The sequence below is a fragment of the Oryx dammah genome, unplaced genomic scaffold (genome assembly GCF_014754425.2).
Source record: "Oryx dammah isolate SB20612 unplaced genomic scaffold, SCBI_Odam_1.1 HiC_scaffold_29, whole genome shotgun sequence".
Taxonomy (NCBI): Eukaryota; Metazoa; Chordata; class Mammalia; order Artiodactyla; family Bovidae; genus Oryx; species Oryx dammah.
Window position 1 is genome coordinate 21383251 of NW_024070213.1, and position 23825 is coordinate 21407075.

General features: G+C 43.3%; 1 protein-coding gene and 1 non-coding gene across 4 annotated transcripts in view; both read right to left on the reverse strand.

The window, feature by feature from the left end:
* Nucleotides 1–441: 441 nt before the first annotated feature.
* On the reverse strand, nt 442–514 carry TRNAC-ACA. The gene has a single exon. It is a non-coding gene; the product is annotated as a tRNA-Cys (tRNA).
* A 1279-nt stretch (nt 515–1793) lies between these two features.
* The window catches only part of DUSP16 (dual specificity phosphatase 16), an 89512-nt gene continuing 67480 nt past the window's right edge, over nt 1794–23825 (reverse strand). For all 3 annotated transcript variants that reach the window (XM_040235204.1, XM_040235205.1, XM_040235203.1), the window contains exons 6-8: nt 14285–14444; nt 9074–9197; nt 1794–5541 (exon numbers count right to left, since the gene is read on the reverse strand). In XM_040235204.1, coding sequence (XP_040091138.1) covers nt 4425–5541; nt 9074–9197; nt 14285–14444 — 1401 coding nt within the window. In that variant the 3' untranslated portion in view covers nt 1794–4424. The remainder of the gene's footprint in view (nt 5542–9073; nt 9198–14284; nt 14445–23825) is intronic.

The following is a 23825-nucleotide window of genomic DNA, read 5'->3' on the forward strand; positions in this document are numbered from 1 at the left end:
CTCCTCCAAAGTCATATTCTGCATGTCCTACAGGAAAGCATTTTGAACCAACTCTAGTGTATTAGCCAGAACCAAAGGAATGAAACTTGTTTTTATTCCTTTGATATAGATAACCAGCTTGGTATCTGTGTACGTAAACTGCAACAATATAATTGACTTGCAAACTTCTTCCAAGTTGGTGTTGTGGTAATTCTCATGGTTGATTTTTGCAACATTTCAAAGATAATAACCAAGTATAATTTTACTGTACAAGGATGAATGAGCCACACACAATGGAAGAAATAACTCTCCTCTTTCACTGAGAGAAGCAGAAGAGTAATATTTATAGAGAAAAAAACCCCTAGACCTAAATTTTGACTGTAGCCTACCAGGCTCCTCCGTCCATGGGATTTTCCAGGCAAGAATACTGGAGTGGTTTGCCATTCCCTTCTCCAGAAGATCTTCCCAACCCAGGGATTGAACCTGGGTCTCCTGCACTGTAGGCAGATGCTTTACCATCTGAGCCACCCAGGGAAGTCAAATTTTGTTTACTAGACCAAGGAAAACCACCAGACGGGAGCATCTACGATAAAATGACAGTGAGGGTCCTGATGATGAAGTTCTTGTCCACTTGTCCCACTGTGTACGCCTGACCCTTCACATCTGCACCTACCCTGCTTCCCCTTAGCCTGAGCCCTGGTCTGGTCATGTCGCACCCAAACTAGCCCTTCAATGCCAGCCTGCTACGGCTGGTGGTCCCCAAGAGGCCCTCAAGTCTGTCTAAGTCATAACTGGCTTGACCTTCAGGCCTTCCAACCCCTACAAGCTCTCATCTGAAGCCTCTCACCGAGGCACGTGCTCCCTCCTGCCACCTTACATCTTAAGGGCAGATTGATTCCTACGCCTTCCCTGGTGGCTCAGACAGTAAAGAATCTGCCTGTAATGCAGGAGACCTGGGTTTGATCCTTGGGCAGGGAAGGCATGGCAACCACTCCAGTATTTTTGCCTGGAGACTCCCATGGACAGAGGAGCCTGGCAGGCTACAGTCCGTGGGGTCACAAAGTCGGACACAACTGAACAACTAACACTTTGTGTTTCTGTTCCTCTGTCCCACACCCACCTCCACTTTTTGGCAAGGTCCTAGCCAAGACAGCTCTTTCTGGTCTTCACTCACTCCATCCAATCCTTATTACTTTTAAATTTTCTTGAATCTGACTTCAACTCAGAAGCCTTTCACAACCAACTGAAATGACGTCACCTGCAATTACCAGTGTCATCAGTATCCTGTCTGCTTGCACTGAAGGTAAATGCTTTATTCCTTTAATGCATCATCTTTTTTTTTTTTAACTAACAACCTGATGAGGTTGAGCTTGTCTCATGAGTCGTCGTGCCGTGTCATCACTTAGAAGCGGAGAGGTCATTAGGACGTGCATGACGAAGATGGAGAACAGATCTTGAAATAACTACTTTCCCTCGGTTCTTCCTAAAAGAATTCTAAAACTACAAAATGCACCATGAATGTTTGTCTTTTTTCTTCCTACCCTGCACCATTCTGGATTCATCCAGTCAGCAAACGTTTACCTTTGAGGTTTCTATGCCATAGTGTACATCTGATGTACCCATAAAGGAGGAAGATGACAGCAGTAGACTGTTAGCTCTGACGCTTGTTCCCTGTGCAAGGTGGAGCCTGTGACACAGGCTGAAGACTCAGCATTTCACCTTGAGCTGAACCCTGATGGAAGGCCAGCAGGCCAGACCCCACCATGGCCTCCCTAACCCCTTGGACGTGCTGCAGAGAGAGGTCCCTTCTCATGTTTATGTATAAACAGGTACCAGTTTTGATTTTATTTCTTATTAACATTCATGACACATCAGAATGAGAAATGCACAATTGTAACCATTCAACAGCTTGCCTTACTCCAAAAGAACACTATATTCATATTAAACATTTATACAGTCTTCCCACCCAACTTTACAAATGTCCTAAACCATTTTCCAGCATTTCTCACATTGAAGTCTAGTTCTGCTGTTTAATATCACCATTCTGTATCATCTGGTAGGCTCCAGCGCTCCCTCTCTGATTCACAGTGCAGAGAACCAGCCACCCAGGGCCCATGGCCACCCATGTGGCTCCAGGGCTGGCCTGAGAGGCTGTCTCCTCAGCTGGAAGTCTCCATTCTGAGGGCTGATTATTTGACATTAGTGACCAAGAACTAAAAGCTGTAGCATAGGACCACATTGGTCACAGGAAGGAAGGGGACCATGGCCAAGAGAAATCCCGAAGGTTGGAAGGCCAGTTCAGCCCAAAGATCTCATTAAAACCAAATCCCACAGCCCTCCTGAAACAGACAGCATTGGAGCCATTGCTTTCACTTCTCAAAAATGTTCCACAGTTGTGACCAGACTCTGGAAGCTGGGAGCTGTTACATGGTTGGTGCGTGTGTACGTAACACATCAAAAATCAATGTGTGAAACCTTGACAATTGGATCTGATTACACCCAGAATTTGCATGTATAGAGAAAAACTAAACTTAACAGAACCTTTCCAGTATGGTAACAATGCACTACCTACACAGTTTACTCACTTCATTTTACACCCATTATCACAGCCCATTATTTGTGCATAACCAGTTATGTTCTATGAAGCTCAGAATTGTCACGATCAAGTCAGTTTTGAATCATGTCATTCTATGCTGGTTTTAGCAGTCACCATAAGAAACATGAAGTCACATCCGACTCAAAGGACTGTCCATTTCTCACACGTAGAAAAACCTGAGATATGAGTCAGCAACTAGCTACACTTACAGTAAAGAACAACACGAACACCCACCCACCACCCTTAGAAAAAAAAAAAAGCTGCTGACGTGAATTAAGGCTTCAAAACAGGACCAGACTGTAGCTGACGAAACTCAAGCCAGGAAGTTTAAAAGCAGGTAAGTACTATCACTTGTTTACTTGTTCTAATCCCCTAGTTTCAGCTGCCAGGGTTGATTCCATACAGTGATTGTAGGTACGGACTGAGACCACTTGGTCCCGCTCCATTTTGGTGTCCCTTCTACTAAAAAATGCTGCGGGTAGTTTGAGAATAGTGTGGGTGTGTCTTTCCACTCTGCTTGTGATGAAACAAAATTTGTCCGCCTCCTCCTCACCTTTCTATACCGTTTAGTTCTGAGCATTCCTGGCTTACGAAAGCCTCTCAGTGCTAGGGGTATGAAAGCCTAAGGAAATCGTAGAAAATACCACCTTCGTCACATGCTAAGGGGGAAAATAAACCACTGAGAAAATAACAGCTGACTTAGCAGCAGCAGCTGCTCCTCAGTAGTTTGATCGTCTCTTGTCCTTCCACAATTTTCTGCCTCTTGTTTGCAATAAAATTCCACTTTACTGTTCCATTTTCACAAAATACCTCTGTGCAGTGAAACCAAAATAGAAAATACCTAGTTTGGCTGACACCTTGAAGGGGGTGCTGCTCTGCTACCAAATAAATTCACATCTGGCTTGAAACCAGGTTAACCTTTACTTCCCAGGATTAACAAGCCCATCTTGAACAGTTCTTTTGATTTAGAAAGAGGGAGGTAGACTCATTTAGCCTCCCAACATTAGCTTAAATCACCATGCTGCCAGATTCCTGGCTGTTCAGTTGATCTCAGATAGCTTTGTCTTCCTTCTTCACAAAGCCGAGAAGAAAGAGGAGCTGGACCACTTCCATCCAGGCCTAACTGGAAATGCCTGCAGAGATCGTCTAAACTGGTCGAAAGGTGTGACTAGCTACCTACCTGTTCACAATGCCTAGAAACCGGGCCACCAGGCCTGGTAGTGGTGAAAGCCCCGACTTTCTGTCTGAGGTACTGGGGTTGCTCTAAAGTAGGTCTTGGCAAGGCCCCCTAATGGTCGGTCAGCAGAATGACGCTGGCCAGCTCAGCGGCTGGCGGGTGCGCTTGGATCTGTGCATCAGCTTTGGACGTGATGGTTCCTTGTGGATTACCATTAGGTTTTGTTCCTAACGGGGTCTCCCCGCCCGACCCACAGGCTGGCTCAGTCTCAGCGCTAAGGTGCACTTCGGAAGGGACCAGACAGGACTAGGATCTGAGATCTCTTTGTAGCACAACAAGAGAACGGTGGGGGCTTCCGTCCTCCAACTCCAAGTAGAACTCAATCTAGTAAGAAAGGAAGGATGTGCAATCCATTGCATAGAACTGTGTCACGTGTCTGGCGGGAAGCTGGCCTGGGCCCTTCCATTTGTGTTGAGAGAAGTATTAGCTGCTCTCTCAACTGCAGATGTTAAAAAAAAAAAAAAAGAATGGTGTGGATCCATGTGTTGTTTTTACACCATAGCTCCATTTTCCAAAAATATATATGTACATATATATATTTCAGATTTACAGGGAATTAGTTTTCGTGAACAAGACAAGCCCTGTCCACGGGAGTCACAAGTGTCCTCCTGCTCAGGAGACCTCGATGATTTCCATGCTGCCTGAAAAGCTTGACTGGCTGCCCACCTTGCCCAGTTCCTCCCGCGACCGGTTCTCGGACCTGATGCTCTCACCGAACTCCATCTGGCAGCTTCGACGCTTGAACTGCTTCTCGAAGGGGCTCTCCTCGTGCCAGCTGCGCCGGGAGTCAGCCCTGTCGCCGAGCTTGTGGCGCCGGCGCACCGAGTGCCCAGGGTCCCCGCCGCATGTGGGCAGCTGGCTGCAGCTGAAGGCAGGGTGGCCCGCGCGGCCCCCGTAGACGGCCGAGGCTGAGTAGAAGTGCGGGGGCTCTGGCGCGAAATACCAGCTCTTGGTCAGGGCCGGCGCGGAGGTCTGGGGAGCCAGGAGGTCCGAGTGCCAGCCCTCCAGGCCCAGCCCCGTGGCCGATGTGGCCAGGTGCTGCTGGCTGGCCGAGAGGCCGAAGAGGAAGCGGGGCTGCCCGCGGTCCTCCACACTCCCGCTGCGGTGCAGGGGCGACCACAGGGGCCTCCCCGGCCGGGGCCGCGCACCCTGGCCGCTGCCGTCAGAGGGCCGGGGTGGCGGGGCCTCCTCGCGGTCCGGGCTGGCCTCCGGCGTCTGCTCCGACACCTCCTGCACTGGAGAGAACTGGCAGGGCTTGCCCGCACCTTCCAGGCCGGAGGCGGCGGGCTTGTAGAGCTCCAGGGCGGCCTCAGGGGATGCGAGCCCGCCGGGAGTCGGGGACACGGACTTGATGTCCAGTGAGAAGGAGCGCTTGAGGCGGCCGCTGTCCTCCAGCCTGTCTGGGGGCAGGTGGAGCCCGTTGAGCGCCTGGACCAGGGGGCCGTCGTCGGGGGGCGTGCTGGGGGGCGCAGGCCGGGTCCCCGCCCCCTCGGAGGGAGCGGGAGCAGGGCAGCCGTGGGGCGGCCCTGGGGGCAGCTGGCTCCCCTGCACGCCCTCCACGGGGCCAGGCCCGGCGACTGGCTCGCTTGGCTTCTCCAGGGGCAGCAGCTTCAGTTTGCTCTTGGTCCCAGCGGCCCCGGTCTGGCTCTTAATCCTCTTCTCGTAGTCCAGGAGCTGGCCCAGGAAATTGAAGTTGGGAGATATAGTAGGTCTTTTTTCTTTCACAAATCTGTGAGGAGAGGGAAAAACCAAAAAGGCTCAAATCTGAACAGCTGACCTGTTAAAGTGATTAAGCTAAGTGAAGAGGTGAGACAGAATTATCAGAGAGGTCCTCCCAAGACCTTTAGAAGATGGCTGGTTTAAAAGTTCAGGGAGTGGGTGGAGGAGGTGAGGGCCTCTGCCTTGGGGAGCTTTACAGACCATCCTGAGGATGTTAGAAAGCAGGGAGCCCAGCCCCAAAAGTTCTAGGTTCATCCTCCCTGTTTTCAAGGACTTAAGGCTTCCAGTGGGCTTCCCTGGTTAGTTCAGCTGGTAAAGAATCCGCCTGCAATGCAGGAGACCTGGGTTCGATCCCTGGGTTGGGACGATCCCCTGGAGGAGAGTATGGCAACCCACTCCAGTATTCTTGCCTGGAGAATCCCTGTGGAAGGAGGAGCCTGGTGGGCTATAGTCCACGGGGTCACAAAGAGTCGGACACGACTGAGCAGCTTCAGCATATGCACAGTGTTGCCAGTGCAGCTGGTAAGAGACGATTCTCTCCTCACCACCTGGGACACCCTCACCCCCACCCCGCCCCTGCACTGGTGTTCCCATCAGAAGTATAGCTTAACAGCCATGCCACCTTCAACTTTCCAATGTCACAGTCCCCACAGTGACTTCGAAACATTTCACATTTTTAATTAATGACCAAAAGAAAGAGGCTATCAGATGGCCAGAGTATCAAAGCACACACTTCCCAGTTCCCCGCTCTTTGTATTTAATGGGACAGAATAACCAGTCACACAGTGGACTCTGTCTGCTAAGCATGATGTTAATGCATTAACAAGAGTATTAGCTCAGTCAGCCCTCAAAACCACCCACCATCACAGAGGTACACACAGTCCTTATGTGAGTTGCCCCAGTCACAGTTAGTAAAGTATGGGGCTGGGATTCAAAGCCAGGTCTAACATCTGGATTCATTCCTGGAACCACCTTGTTAAAAGAGTCACCAAGGGATCAAAACTAGCAGTAAACAGCTTTTCCATTTCGTGGCAGAAACAAAGACTCAGAAGTAGTAGATACGTTCTTTAGTGGCCCCTGATTCTCACGGACATGCCTCAGAAGATGTAGGAGTGAAACTACCCTAAGAAGTTGAATAAGGAAGGAAAGAGAAAACTCAAAAATAAACTCCTTAGAAATATGTAACCTAAAGCAAATTAACAAAGCCAGAAATAACTGACTCAAGTGTGACAAGTGTAAATACAGGGTCTTCATGCTAAGACCCCCATGAGGATATGAGGGTGCCTTTCCTGCTGGTCTGTGTGGCATTCGGGATGGCCTTAGAGGGCTAAGCCCGAGGGGAGGACCTGCCGCCCCACCTCTTCCTCCAGTGAGAAGCTGTTCGAGTAGCTCATTTCTTTGTTCCAAATTTTCCAATTTGAGGAAAAAATCCTATTGTTACAACAGGTCTGGTTCTGTGTGCGTATATTTACTGATCTGTTACCACATGGAGACTATCCACCTCTTTCCAACAAGATACACAGAGGGCTCTGCTTCATACGTCCCTCAACAGAACCTCAGTCCTTGGTGCTGCTGTCATTGGCTGCCTTCTGTCTGGAGAATGAGATTGGGGACAACCCAGTCAAAAGTATACACTGCAAAATCTGGGCAAGTCTACGGACAGCCACATGCAAATCAATGAGGTTAGAACACACCCTCACATCATACATAGAAAAATAAACTCAAAATGGCTTTAAGACTTAAATATAAGACATGACAGCATATAACTAAAAGAAAACATAGGCAAAACATTCTCTGACATAAATTGTACTGATGTTTTCTTAAGACCATCTCCCAAGGTAATAGAAATAAAAACCAAAATAAACAAATGGGACCAATCAATCTTAGGAGCTTTTGCACAGCAAAGGAAACCATAAAACAAAAAGACAACCAAGGAATGAGAGAAAATATTTGCAAATGATGTGACTGACAAGGGCTTAATTTCTAAAATATACAAACAACCCAATCAAAAAATGGGCAGAAGACCTAAATAAATATTTCACCAAAGAAGACATACAGATGGCCAACGGGGACATGAAAAAGATGTCTGTCATCGCTAATTAGAGACATGCAAATCAAAACTACAGTGAGATATCACCTCCCACAAATCAGAATGGCCATCACTGAAAAGTCTACAAATAATACATGTCGGAGAGGTTATGGAGAAAAGGAAACTTTCTTACACTGTTGATGGGAAGGTAAATTGGTGCAGCCACTATGGAAAACAGTACAGAAGTTCCTCAAAAAAACCAACAATAGAGTTGCCATATGATCCAGCAATCCCACTCCTGGGCATATACTCAGACAAAAGTATAATTTCAAAAAATACATGCACATCAATGTTCATAGCAGCACTATTCACAGTAGTCAAGACGGAAACCTAAACGTTCACCAGCAGATGAACGGATAGAGAAGATGTGTGCACACACATGCACAAATATTACTCAGCCATGAGAAAGAATGAAATAATGCCAGAAACAGCAACATGGGTGGCCCTCGAGATTATCATACCAAGTGCAGTCAGAAAGAGAAAGGGAAACACCATATGTATCACTTCTACGTGGGATCTAAAACACCAACATATCTACGAAACAGAAACAGACATAAGGACAAACCTCTGACTGCCAAGGGGGAGGAGAGTCCGGGAGGGAACGACTGGGAGCTTGGGATTAGCTGGTGCCAACTATTATATATAGGCTGGATAAACAACAAGGTCCTACTATATTCAACATCCTGTGATAAACCATAATGGAAAAGAATATAAAAAAGAATATGTGCCTGCATAGCTGAATCACTTTGCCACACAGCAGAAATTACCAACACTGTAAATCAACTATACTTCAATAAATATTAAAAAAACTGGGCAAGTCTAGATTGTGAATGGAGTTTGACAATTATTTGGTTTGATACTTACATATACTGGACTTTATCCTCAGTGAAAGTGAGAGAGTCTGAAGCACAGTAGGAATTCTATAATGAGTATTCTCTTGGAGCATTTTTTCTCATGTGTAAATTAGAACAAATGATATTTCTCCAACTAGGGAAAGATCTCTAGATTTGCTGTTTCTTAAAAAACTCAGGGCTTCCCAGGTGGCTCAGATGGTAAAGAATCTGCCTGCAGTGCAGGAGACCTGGGTTCGATCCCTGGGTCATGAAGATCCCCCGGAGAAGGGAATGGCAACCCACTCCAGTACTCTTGCCTGGAGAACCCTGTGGGCAGAGGAGCCTGGCGGCCTAGAGTCCATTATGTCTCAAAGAGTTGGGCATGACTGAGCATCTTTCACTTTTTTCAAACTTAATAAAGCAGCTGAGGATGCACTTCACACATGGGAGGGCAGAATTAGTGCTAAATTATGAAAATACATTTTTTCCAATCTTTAAAACATTTAAAAATCAAGTCACCTGTAGAGTGTTAATTAAAATAATCCTGGTCACCCACTCTCATATCTCATGATTCAGGTCAAAGGAGAAGGCACTCTCATAGGGCGTGTTCCTGCCCTCACCTGTAAGCTTCATCCAAGGACATATCCATCCTCTTCATAATGTAGGCGATGGCAATGGTGGCAGAACGGGAGATCCCTGCCAAGCAGTGCACGAGGACACATCCATTGGAGGCTTTTGCTTTCTCTGTAGGAGTCAAATTCAGAAAAGATCACTAACAACAGCAGTGAAACGCTGTTTCCATTTACTCACACAATGTCTTTCACCTGCTGATGCAAAGTAAAGCCCCTCTCTTGATACTTATCTATTTTTCTTTTCAATACTCTTTTAAGGAGGTAGGGGAACACGATTTCCCCACCATTTTCATAGATAACAGAGAAAGTCCCCACATGTGTTAATAAGCAATTTGTCCCTAATCCAGGTTGCCTCTCATTCAATACATTTCACTGCACTTTTTACATTATGTATTACTTTAATTACTCTGAGTATAAATCATACACTGTGATCACATGATTCTACTTGCTTGGCATAGAAAAACTTCAGAAATACAGAACAGTATAAAAGAAAATAACATCCAAAATCCTAAGATTTTAGCTAATATTTTGTTTACCCATGTTGTCTGACCCTTCAGCTTTTTGCTAATTACATAAGAGACCTTTTTCCAGTTTTGAGGAATCAATTGACATGTAATGTTATATATTAGGTGTATGACATAATGATTTAAACATATGAGATTAAATTTTAAAAGCACTTTTTCATTTTCAACATATGTGATACACATTACTGTGTAAAAAGCAGGGCGGTGGGGAGGGGAGAGACCTAGTCACAGTGAGACTACATCACAATGTAAAAAGATGCCACATCAAGAACTTTAAACGCCAGCTCAGAACCCATCTTCCTCACAGAAAAATAGTTTCCCCATTTTTCTCCAGGAGACTGCTACGACATAAAGTGGCTCCTGAACTTTATTTGCTGAACTCAAGGAAAAACCATGTGTGCACCATGAATCAGGTTTAGCAGGACACTTTAATGAGGACCAAGGAACTTTGACCTCTTCCCTGAGATCATATTGTCACACTGCGTCATGCTAATTGCCCATAACATGGTAGGACTCTGTTAGAACCAAGAACCAAGTAAATTCAATCACACAGTCCTGCCACCTCTCACTGTAGATGAGCTTTAAAAGCTTTCTCGTGGGTAAGGATGAAGTTACCCCAGAGCCTGGAAGCAGCCACTATTTCAGTCGGTACTACGACTGCCTCAGTTCTGAACAGTTTTCCTGTGTGCTTACCTGCTACCATCAACTTCTCTTTTCATTCCTGTTTTCACTGATTAACTATCAAAAGTTTATCAAGCCTTATGTTAATATTCTTGTAATTAACAGGTATCCCAGGGACTCTGCTCTGGCAGTTGAATAATACAAGGCTACTCCAGTCTCACCACCTCTGTTATACATATTACAAACATCTAACGTACATGATGTATTATTTGTTATGTACAGAACACTGAAGGGCTTTGAGGTAGTACATGAACAATCAAGCAGTTTCCCTTTAAATAGCGAAATCAAACACAATGAAACAATAACAAAGAGATACAAGACAACACTGAAACAAAGAAATAAGGACACACTATACAACATAATGGTATATAAACTCATGTCCACAAAGTCCACAGCTTCCTGGGCTCCACAGCTCTCTTCCTCCTCTTTACCAGGCAGTATTTAGCCTAGACTGCTCTTAGTACTTCCTTTTTAACTTTGGCTACTGAGAAGCTCAAAGCCAAGGTTTTCACCCAATTTCAACAAGGAACTGTGATTTGGATTTTACTGTACCTTTGCTAGCCACGTATTACTTGGTTCTTGGTCTTCCATCCCATTTTAATGGTAATAGGGGTGAATGTGTATTACCTTCTGATCCCAACCTCTTCCTGAAAGCTGCTTCAAATTCTTACTGGAAATAGGCTGGCTTGAAATATTTTAAATATTGTTTTTAATGTTGACAGTATTCTCTGATTTTTAATAATAATCTCAGAACTAGACTCGAAGGGCCGAGAAGGGTTTTGCTTCTAACCCTCTCCCAAAGCCCTGAACACTGAGCACACGGTATACACCTGTGTACACAGGCTGGCTGGCCGACACATATTTTAAAAGGTAATCTTTATAAAAACATTGAAAAAGGCCGGAAGGAAATAAAGCGATGATGGTAACAGATGCGTTAGGATGTTGAGGGTACAGGTTTCCTTTTCTCTGTTTTTCACATTTTCTGTGTGGTACTTATACTGCTTTTACAATTACAACTGTTTGGATGGTGTATTTTAAAAATCTAGTTAAAAAGTGATTATACTGAAGTGGAGCTCATTAGAATACATTTCTTGTCAGAACTGTGTGCTAAACTGAGTCTCTTAAGGCAAAGGAAGGAATGCCCACAGACCTGGAGGAGAGAAGGGAAACATTCAACAAAGAGCCACAGTGGGGCTGGACTACTGCTCAGAAAAGAGGCCTGCCTGGTGCGTGCTGGGTGGGAAGGGACTGAAAAGGAGGTTCAGAGGTGGGGAGCAGCCGCTGGAGAGTCTAGGAAACTCGGGCGAAGGACCCAAGACACTTAAGTAGCCTCTGCAGGTGTTGAATAGGGGCAATAAGAAGGCATGGATGGGGAAAACTGGAAATTAAAAGCAGGTTGCCACTACAACAATCCAAGGATAAGAAAAAGATATATTTCAATTTTGCCTATTTTTTTCTTTTATCAATTCTAGGTTAAAAAAGAGGAGGTGGGGGAAGTTCAAGAGGGAGGGGACATATATATACCTATGTCTGATTCATGTTGATATCTGGCAGAAAGCCTACACAATTCTGTAAAGGAATTATCCAATTGAAAAATGAATTAATTTAAAAAAAGATAGCAAATGAAATGGATGAAAGGGAAAAGTTACAAAGGTGAAAATGGAGGAAGTAATAACTAAGGTGACAGAGTACACCTCTAAGGAAAAAAAAAGGCTTCTCAGATAATTTTTAAATTCAACTACTATTTAAGAGCCAGTTACAAGTCGGGCACCGTGCAAAGTGTTTATATGTATTATCTATTTTAATCCATACAATATCCTTATAAGGTATATACAGGTATACAATATACCTTATAAGATAAATACATTGTCTTCAGTCATCAGATGAGCAGACTAAGGAACAGAGAATTTTCAGTAACTCACCCAGAATTACTTAACTGATAACCAAGGGAGGCAGGATTCAAATACAGTCTGGCTCCAAAGTATATCCTCTTAACTACCTCCCTGTATTGCCTACAAAAGCCCTAAGTTTGCTGTGGGTGAAGTGGGGCAGGAGTCTGTACCAACAACCAGCTGGGCTGGGGGCCTGGTCAGGGTCCCAAGCACAGACAGGCAATTGCTCTCACCTCTGCCTCCCTCTCCTAAAAGCAAAGGCAACACTCAAACCTGAGCCTTTCCAACAAAACCAGGAACTTAACTGAAATTTAATCTGAATAATAAAAAGTACAAGCCTGTAAGTTAGTAAGTCCTGGTACGAGGGTACATCTTTATATTCTCTGCCATGACTAACCAAGGCTTTAAATGGCCTGGAGGAGACGAGCACCTCTAGTGAACACAGGCTGAATTCCACAGTGGGCTGGAGGTATTGCTCTGGATGGTCTGGGTCTGGGTGGGAAAAGGGTGGTGACCCTAAGAGTAAATAGGGCCAAGCAAGTGAACTACTGGTAAGTAAAAATATCTTCAGATATACAATTACAATATATATTTGGGTATGTATCTCACCAACTTGGAATACAGTAAAGTTCCTTTTGTATGAATTAAAAGCGGCCAATAGCTCCCATGGAGTCGAAGAAAAGTAAGCTGGAGGCAAAGTCCTCTCTTTGCTACCAACCCTCCTAAAGCTTAGACACTATCATGACTTAACAGAATCAGGTTTTCTTCTGAATTTAGACTGTGAAACCGTACTTTTAGCTGAAATCAGAGCCAATTATCTCCGGATCAATGTGACATTTAATGGGAACATTAACTATAATCGTCATCTTTCAAAGAGGCAAACACTGAATGATATGCTGAATACTTCTAGAAGTAGAATGGCGGGAAAAATTAATTATGGGAGTTTTGTTTGAGATGATTTTCATGCCAGTTATCTAAGCCATTTACCTTCTGGTGTTTCACAGGATGCATGCCTATTAAAGAGGAGAAGTCTTGGCAATCTGAAGTCTTCGCACGAGGGGGATCTGTTTCAGAATTACCCAAAGTTCCACAAGCACTGTTTAGAAAATTCCTCTCACAGACGAAAGGATAGAGTGAGGGGCTTCATTTACATAGTTACATTGTTTAAAAGGAATCAGTTCTTTAAAAAAAAAAAAAACTTTCAGTAACCAATTCAAGAGTATATTTAGTTATGGATGAGGGTGCTCCAGCTCATGACTGGGGGGGAAACCAAGGAAAACTCCTCACATGGACGGACATCAAGAGTCACACCTAGTCGTGCTGACCAGGAGCAACAAACCCATCTCGTTGCTTTAGCCATTTTCCACCAAAACCACATTTCGAGTAAACGTCACTGATTTCCTACCAGCAGGCTTGATTTCAAGGCACCAAAAATGTCATAGCAGTGCCAGAAGCTGGGAGTTGGGGAGGCTCCAGGGCTGATGGGCCCAGTGAGCAGAACAAAGTACCATCCAGACCAGACCCTGTCACAGTCATTGCCAAGGAACGATCACACGAATGTGTGTGTGTGTGTGTGTTGGAATTTCATTAGACCCAATACTATTAATACTTGAAATTGCTGGCACACAGACGGAGGCTTAAGAATCTTGTGACATAAAAACTTTAAATGTAATGGGATTAGTTTCCACAGGACTTGGCTGTTCTCTGGGGAAAGCACAGCAGCAAGGCAGAAACAGGTTAAGGAATGCCACCAGAGTTTCCAAAAGTCTTTTATAGGATCTGATGAAGTGGGTGGCAAGTTTAATCCCAAAAAAGTTTAACCCATTTTCAAACACTCACAAATCTGTAATCCCAGATCCCATCAGGCTTAACCCTGGGAATGTTCACGCTAAGCTGTCACAAGGCCAGTCCCTCAGGGACACATGGCGCACACATGTCACCTGGCCCCTGAATGAGATAAGCAGCATCATGCTTGTTTTCAGACTTCCGAAAAATCTGTGAAGTAGGTTCCTTTTCTCTAATGAGAGAAAAGGGGAAGAAGGGGTATACTCATACATGAGACTATAACCCAAAGGATTTGTAATATCACTTGAGCTACTTACCAATAAAATCCACTGATTTGTCCAACCACGGCAAAATTTTCTCACAAAAGCTATCATTCACAGGCACTCGCAGGAAATGAGATTCGGGGATAAAGTCAGGCTTGGGGCAGGTGTTGCTGGCATTTAAAACATAACCAATCCCATTCTGTTGCATCAGCTCCTAGGGAAAAAGAACAGTTAAAGATATAACGTAATAGCATGATCATTTTTAAAGAGAAAAACTTAACATGATGATTAAAATGACTAGTTTCCTTGAAGCGATCAGATTTCATTTAGTCGGTAAAATCCAAAAACCTAGCACAATGACACGTGAAGACAAGTTTAAAGCAGAATTTTTAAAAACGGAAGTAAATTTATAATATTGTGTTAGTTCAAGTGTACAGCAAAGGGATTCAGTTATACATATTACATATTCTTTTTTTTATGGTTTATTACAGAATACTGAATTTAGTTCCCTGTGCTATACAGCAGGTCCTTGTTGTTTATCTGTTTTACATACTTACATGTTAAACCCAAATTCCGAATTTATCCTCTCCCTCCCAGCATTCCCCTCTGGGAACCAGAAGTTTGTTTTCTTCATCTGTGAATCTGTTTCTGTTTTGCATATAGGTTCATCTGTATCATTTTTCTCAGAATTCTACATATAAATGATATCAGATGATACATCTTTCTCTGACTTCATTTAGTATGATAATGCCTAGGTCCATCCATATTGCTGAAAATAGCATTATTTCATTCTTTTTATGGCTGAGCAGTATTCCATTGTGTGTATGTACGTGTATATACCTACACAAGCATTATAGATATATACATCGCATCTTTATCCACTCATCTGTTGGAGGGCACTTGGGTTGCTTCCATGTTTTGGCTATTGTCAATACTGCTACAGTGACTATTAGGGTGAATGTATCTTTTCTATTTATAGTTTTCTTCAGATATATGCCCAGGAGTGGGACTACAGGATCATATGGTTAGTTTTTTTAAGGAACTGCCATACTGTTCTCCATACTGGCTGTAACAGTTTACCTTCTCAGCAACAGTGTTAAGAGAGTTCTCTTTTCTCCACACCCTCTCCAGCAGGTATTATTTGTAGACTCTTTAATCATGTCCATCCTGACTGGCATGAGGTGATACCTCGTTGTTTTGATTTGCGTTTCTCTAATGATTAGCAATATGAACATCTCTCCATATACCTGTTGGCCATCTGTAAATCTTTAGAGAAATGTCTGTTTAGGTCTTACACCCATTTTTTTATTGGGTTGTTTTTTTGATCTTAAGCTATATGAGCTGTTTGTATATTTTAGAAATTAATCCCGTCTGTAGCATCATTTGCAAATATTTTCTCCGATCTGTAGGTTGTCTTTTCATTTTGTTTATGGTTTCCTTTGCTGTGCAGAAGCTTTTAAAAGTTTAATGAGGTCCCATTTGTTTGTTTTTATTTTCCATTACTCCAGAAGATGGTTCCAAAAAAGTACTGGTGCAATTTATGTCTAAGTGTGTTCTGCCTATGTTTTCCTCTAGGAGTTTTATAGTTTTCAGTCTTAAATTTAGTTCTTTAACCCATTTAGAGTTATTTTTGTATATGGTGTTAGAAAACATTCTGATTTCATTCTTTTACATGAAGCTGTCTAGTTTTCCCAGCACCATTTCCTGAAGAGACTGTCTTTCCCCCATTATATATTCTTGCCTCCTTGGTCACAGATTAATTGACCATAAGTGTGTGGGTTTATTTCTGGGCTTTCTACCCCATTCCATTGATGTTTTTGTGCCCTATTGTTTTGATTACTGTAAATTTGTAGTATAGTCTGAAGTAAGGGTGTACGATTCCTCCAACTTCATTCTTCTTTCTCAAGATTGTCTTGGTTATTCTGGGTCTTCTGTGTCTCTATACAAATTTAATTTTTTTCTGTCCGAGTTCTGTGAAAAATGCCATTGGTAATTTGACAGGAATTGCGCTGCATCTATAGATTGCCTTGGGTAGTATACTCATTTTAACAATACTGATTCTTCCAGTCCGAGAACATGGTGTATCTTTCCATTTTTGCTGTGTGATTTCTTTCATCAGCATCTTGTAGTTTTTGGAATACAGGTCTTTTCCCTCCTTAGGTTTATTCCTGGGTCTTTTATTCTTTTTAATGCAATGGTTAGTGGTACTATTTTCTTAATTTCTCTTTCTGATACTCTGTTGTTGTTAGAGTATAGAAATGCAACCTATGTCTGTATATTAACTTTGTATCCAGCAACTTTACTGAATTCATTGATGAACTCTAGTAGTTTTCTAGTAGCATCTTTAGGATTTTCTATCTATAGCATCATGTCATCTGCAAACAATGACAGATTTACTTATTTTCCTATTTGAATTCCTTTTATCGTTTTTTCTTTGATTTCTGTGGCTAGGACTTCCAAAACTATGTTGAATAAAAATGGCAAGACTGGGCATTCTTGTCTTCTTCCTGATCTTAGAGGACATGCTTTCAGCCTTTCACTGTTGACTATAATGTTAGGTGCGGGAGTTGTCATATATGGCCTTTATTATGCTGAGGTATGGTCTCTCTAGGCCACTTTCAACACCCCCCCTTTTTTTGGTTGTGCTGTGGCATGTGGGGGGGTGGATCCCACAATTCTTGACCAAGGATCAAACCTGTGCCCCCTAAAATGGAACTGCAGAGTCCTAACCACTAGACTGCTAGGGAATTTGCTTCATTTTTCAACTTTTTTGTATGCCTACTTTCAGAAGAGTTTTTTTTTTTACCCATAAATGGATGCTGAATTTTATCAAAAGGTTTTTCTATATATGAGACACTCATGTGATTTTTATTCTTCAGTTGGTGAATGTGGTAGATATGATATCTGCAAATACTGAAAAATCTTTGCATCCTTGGGATAAATCCCACTTGATCATGGTGAGTATACTGCTGGAGTCAGTTTGCTAGTATTTTGTTGAGGATTTTGCATCCATGTTCATCAGTGATAATTTATACAAAAACTGTTAAGTTTTTGTGTGTGATATCTTTGTCTGGTTTCATTATCGGGGTGATGGTGGCAGACACACAGAATGAGTTCAGAAGTGTTCCTTCCTCTGCAGTTTCTGAAATAGTTTCAGGTAAGGTGTTAACTCTTCTCTAAATGTTTGTTAGAATTCACTTATAAAGTTACCTGGTCCCACCCTTTTGTTTGTTGGGAGTTTTTACTGATTCAGTTTTAGTACTGGTAATTGATTTGTTTATATTTTCTATTTCTTTCCGGTTCAGTCTTGGGAGATTGTGCCTTTCTAAGAATTGGCCCATTTCTTGCAGGTTGCCCACTTTGTTGGCATACAGTTGCTCACACTAGTCTCTTATGGTCTTATTTCTGTGGCATCAGTTGTACCTTCTCCTTTGTCACTTCTGATTTTATTGAACTCACTTCCTTTTTTTCTTGGTGAGTCTAGCTAAAGGTTTATCAATTTTGTTTATCTTTTCAAAGAACCAGCTTTCATTCATCTTTTCTATTGTTTTTTTAGCCTTTATTTCATTTATTGGGCTTCCTGTGTGGCTCAGCTGGTAAAGAATCTGCCTGCAATACAGGAGACCTGGGTTTGATCCCTGGGTTAGGAAGATCCCCTGGAGAAGGGAAAGGCTACCCACTCCAATATTCTGACTTAGAAAATTCCATGGACTGTATAGCCCATAAGGTCACAAAGAGTTGGACACGACTGATCGACTTTCACTTTCATTTATTTCCTCTCTGATCCTTATGATTTATTTCCTTCTACTAACTTTGGGTTTTGTTTGTTCTACTTTCTCTAGGCATAAGGTTGCTATCTGAGACTTTCTGTTTCCTATAAGCTTGCATCACTATGCCTTTCTCTCTTAAAGCTGCTTTTGTTATATTCCGTAGGTTTTGGATCGCTGCTTTCATTTTCACTTATCTCTGGGTTCTTATTACTTTTCTCTGACTTCTTCAATGATCCATTGGTTGTTTAGTGGCATATTGTTTAGCCTCCACATGTTTGTTTTTTGTAGCTTTTTCTTGTAGTTGATTTCAAATCTTATAGCATTATGGTCAGAAAAGATGCTTGATATGATTTAAGTTTCTTTACATTTATCAACACTTTTTTTAAAATCAAGGCTTTAAAGCAGAACTTTTTAAGGGCAAAAAAGGCTGTTTAAAAAAATCACACATCACTAATATGGTCAACTCTATTATCTTCATTACTAGAGAAGTAGAACAAAGAATACAAAATGAAACCGTGACAGTTTACTGACTTCCCCCTCTTTGGCATCTATGTAAATTTATTATGACCATGTTAGATGTAATCCCCAAAATGCATGAATAAGTGCATTGATTTACAAGATTTGGAAGTACACTAGAATACTTGTGTTTGTTTTGTACTGACTTCAGAACATATGCACACAGAATGAGAACATTTTCTCCCCAAACTGAACATGGTGGCTGTTCTCTAAGATATAGTCCTCTACATGCTGACGACTCTTAAATAAATACACATATACACACACACACTTTAATTTTTGATCCATATTTCCAGCTGCTTCCTAGATATCTCTATTCAGATGTCCCTCAAAACTTTCAGACTCAGAAACAGCACATTCTCTTTCTCCCTTCTCTGCTTCAAATTCTTGTTCCCTCTCTGTAATCCAAAATTGGGTTTTGGTAATAATATCCACCCAGACACTTGAGCTAAAAAATGGGATCCTTTCATCCTGTTTCTCTTCCTCACCACTCCCCTCCAAATGCTGTCAAACCCTTGCAGCATCAACCCCTCACATCACCCCTTCTCTCTATTCTCAGTCGCTGCTCAGCCAGCAGCCCACACCACGAGAGCAGAAAAGCCACCATGGATCTCTTAAATTTGCAGTGTTCTCGTCTCCAAACCTGAACTGAACAACAGCTACAGTATCCTTTCTTGTAATCAAACAGGGGTTATGTGTTTTATGCACACTTATCTTCACCATATCTCACTGCCCGCTCCTGTCCCATACAACCTTCGAATACCCAACATAACATGTGCACCCAGCCTTCCTCAATGTTGTTCACACTAGTTCTGAGCAGGCCCTGTTCTTCCTGATGACTCTACCATTTTTCTGCTTTAACCTTCCTATGAACCCTTCTACTGGTGCATAATTAACCATTCCGTTCTCTGCTTGTCCAAAGGACTTTGGACATGCTATTAGTAAAATACAGAGTATACTGTGTTATCAGTAGCAGATAATTCTTGTCTATCCTATTAGGTACTGAGATCTTGGACTAAATCTTGCTTGTTTTTCTACCTTTAGCACCAGGTACGTAGTTGTGGTCAGTATGTGTTTGTTCAACTATCATCCCTGTCTGCCATCTTCCAGTCAAGCCTACAGGACCCGCCTCATTTAGTTGTCCACTGCTGCCTCTCAGGAAACGTCTCCAGCCTGAAATCATTCTCTTCTCAGCAACCATGTCACTTCTTTTCTAGGAATGCGACCTCCTCTACACATCTTTTTGTTAGATCATTTTCAAACATGGTCGTGAATTTGGTGATTTTCTTCCTATTTTAGCCTCCTGCCAACTCCCTAATCCCTCCATTTACCACACTTGGTACAACGAATATATTCTGTTTTACATAAAAGGCAGACTGAGCAAATCCAGATCAGGTATGAAGCCCTCTCAACTGGGAGATAACAACGTCAAGAAGTAGTTTTTGGAGCTAAGCGAGCTCAAAGTGATTGACCCTCATCTTCTGAAGGTCTTAGGGGCTCCCGCAGGGCTAACAGTCAGGCTGTGATGATCTCAGCGTTTACTATGGTGACATCTGTACATGAGCGAAGGCTTTCTACCACCATCTGATCACCACAGTGTTCCCGACCAAGGAGCTGGAGATAAAAGCCTTTTGGGCCTTTCTCACCACTGCTCCTTAAAGAAAGGAATCTTTTAAAATATCCTCCTCCTTTCTGTCAACAGTACTACAAAGCTTTATTAAATGAAAAGTAGTCCAACCATAAAGACACAGGCATTTCTGAGGAGAGAGGCTGACATAGGCAATGTCACCCACTCTATACAATCACAAAACCACAGGCAGTGCTCAGCGAGGACAACACTGAGCTGTAACGAGTCATAGTGAGCGTCATGTACGATTTCCCCACAGAAAGATGGGAACCACACACACTTCTGACAAGCAGTCACAGGACTTCCCTTGTGGCTCAGCTGGTAAAGAATCCACCTGCAATGCAGGTTCCATCCCTGGGTTGGGAAGATCCCCTGGAGAAGGGAAAGGCTACCCACTCCAGTATTCTGGCCTGGAGAATTCCGCGGACTGTATAGTCCATGGGGTCGCAACGAGTCAGACATGACTGAGCAACTTTCACACTCTATAGAAATGATCATTTAACCTAAATTTAAAAAAAAAATAAATCTGTAGGGCACCTTTGTTATAGGCCTATTAACAATATACTATTATGGAGCATGGTACGTATATAACAACATCCAACATGTTGAATGCCTACTATGTACCTGGTACTGTGCTAAACTTTGTTATTTTTTTGACTGATTTATTTTTGGCTGCCCTGGGTCTTTGTTGCTGCACAGGCTTTCTCCAGTCACGGTGAGCAGGGGCTACTCTTCCTTGTGGTGTGCGGGCTTCTCACTGCGGCGGCTTCTCTTGCTGCAAAGCCAGGCTCTAGGCACATGGGCTGCAGCAGGTGTGGCTTGTGGGCTCTAGGGCACGGGCTCAGGAGTTGTGGAGCACGGGCTCAGCTGCTCCGTGGCATGTGGGATCTTCCTGGACGGGGGATCGAATCTGGGTTCCCTGCATCGGCCGGCAGATTCCTCACCATCAGCCCACCAGGGAAGCCCCTGGGCTAAACTTTCAAATGGATCATCTCACTGAATCCTCACAACCACCCTTTGACATGGGTACTATCATTATCCTCATTTAAAAAATGAAGACACTAAGACTTAGCAAGTTTACATGTTTCCAAAGTTACACAGCTACCAAGTAGTCCAGTGTCAAAAGTCAAATCCAATTATATTCATCTCTAGAGTATGTCTTCTTTATTGCTGCACTCCACTGAAGTTCTTTTGAGAGCAAATTAGATGGACTAATGCCGACTCTAAAGCTTCAATACTTTGACCAGCTGATGTGAAGAGCTGACTCATTAGAAAAGACCCGAATGCTGGGAAAGATTGAAGGCAGGAGGAGAAGGGGACAACAGAGGATGAGATAATTGGATCGCATCACCGATTCAATGGATGTGAGTTTGAGCAAGCTACAGGAGATGGTGAAGGACAGGAAAGCCTGGCGTGCTGCAGTCCATGGGGTCACAAAGAGTCAGACACGACTGAGCGACCCAACAACAAAGATGGAGCAATAAAGTATAGTAACTAGCCTACACACAGATTTTTATTGTTTAACCAAGTGAAGTAATATAGTTTCATCCTTTTTACCCTTTTAAACTGTAACCAGTTAGAAAGTACAGGAACACCCATCTGGGCATGGTCCTCTCTGAACAGACTTGGAGTAACTCAGGACACTAGAGAGCTATTGAAGGAGACTCATCAGTTGCACTTTGCCTCTTTTTTCCCAACTGTTGCCTCGGTCGCAGCCGCGGGCATCACAGCGTGGCCCTGCTGCCGGCATGCACGTCTCCCGGCCTCAGGCGGGCTGCTGCCGGGCGCCCGATGGCCATGGCTGAAACATGGAAAGGGGGCAGTTCAGACCTCACGTAAGAAAGTCATCCAAGCCCACAATAGTTTATGTCTCAACAATATTCTCATGTATAAGACAGTATGCCATAAAAGATGCATGTAAGTAGCAGCTTTATTTATAACTGACAAGGGAGACATGCTTCCCTGGTGGCTCAGACAGTAAAGAATCCTCCTGCAATGCAGGAGACTCAGGTTCAATTCCTGGGTCAGGAAAATCCCCTGGAGAAGGGACAGGCTACCCACTCCAGCATTCCTGCTTGGAGAATTCCACGGATTGAGGAGCCTGGTGGACTACAGTCCATGGGGTCACAAACAGTCAGACATGACTGAGTGACTAACACTTTCTAAGGGCGAAGGGGACATTGTGTTGAAATGGAGTGATAACAACTTATATGCAAAATGAAATGAGAAAAAAAAGTGGCAGTTACTACGTCAGTAAAACTGAGTTAAAGGAGGAAATCACTAAAGATGTTACATATATACATAAAACATTTTAATGCAAATACATGTACATTAATTCACTAACTTCTGATGCAGGACCTTGGTGTTTTGGGTTTGTTTTTGTTTTTTCAATAGCTTAGCTGACTGGAGTTCTTTAGAAAATTACAACCAAATGCATCTACCACTTATAGTTTCCATTCTTTAAAGAGCAAGAACTAGTAAACTAATAAATCAGGACAGAATATTCTAGATTTACAGCTGCCTTTCCCCATCTCTTAAGACAGAAAAAATACGTAGAGCAATTTGTCTTTCCTGAATCTTTTGAAAACATTCAGCTCAGCGCACAGACAAACAATTCTTTTCCCCCATTCATATTTCATTCATATTGTGATACTTTCATGAATGTACATCATTATAATAACAAGTACACTGGCCTAAACAGTCTGAGAACACACACAATTGCCGCCTGGTGAGCAGACTATTAAAATGGGGCAAGTAGCCCTGTGACAGCCCAGAGCCCACTGCAGCCCAGGGCCCACTGCTGCCCAGGGCCCCCTGTGGCCGGGAGGGGGGCTTCCACCTGTCTCCACCTGGGTGGCCAAGCAGAGGGTCAGCAGCTGCTGTTAGCTGAGGAGTCACATGACTGTTCTGTTCCCTTCTCTCCTGACTGTATTTATGGCTGGGCATGTAAGTGCCCAAGAGTATGTCTTATGTCACAGTTCCTGAGAGCAGAACTGGGATGGAACCACACGTGTGAAGAGTGTGTACATATTACAGACTAATGATTATTTTTACTCACAGATGAATGTGACTTCCCTAAGGGAACAAGAGAGGATGAGAGGGTTGGATGGTATCACCGACTCGATGGACATGAGTTTGAGCAAGCTCCAGGACCTGGTGATGGACAGGGAAGCCTGGCGTGCTGCAGTCCATGAGTTGCAAAGAATCAGACACAACTGAGTGACTGAACTGAACTGATCAGGAATTCATGTCATTCACTCAGTTTTGTTTCCATGTGTTGTGGAAAGCATACACAACGCAACAGTCCTTTGTCCCCTAATTAAACATAGGCTTCCAGAGAGCAGTCATCTTACTCTGTTTAATATTTAGCTCAACTCTGTGCTCAGTTAGCTAATACATGTTTCCTACGGATAACGTAATCTGTCTTCTCTGGCCTTTCAGATACCCTTCTGACACCCTGGCCTCTGAGTTCTCTGAGCACCTCACCTTGACCACTCCCTCCCCGGGGCCTGGTCTGGTCTCTGCTGTTACCAGTAACCACAACCACACACCACCCACTGCAGGACTGCGCCTCCTTCCCGCCAGCTTACTCTCCTCCACCACCATGGCTGGAGTCCCTCAGTCCCCTCAGGGCCTACAATCCGTTGCTCCTACACTCTCTCCTCTGTCCTTCCAACTTATA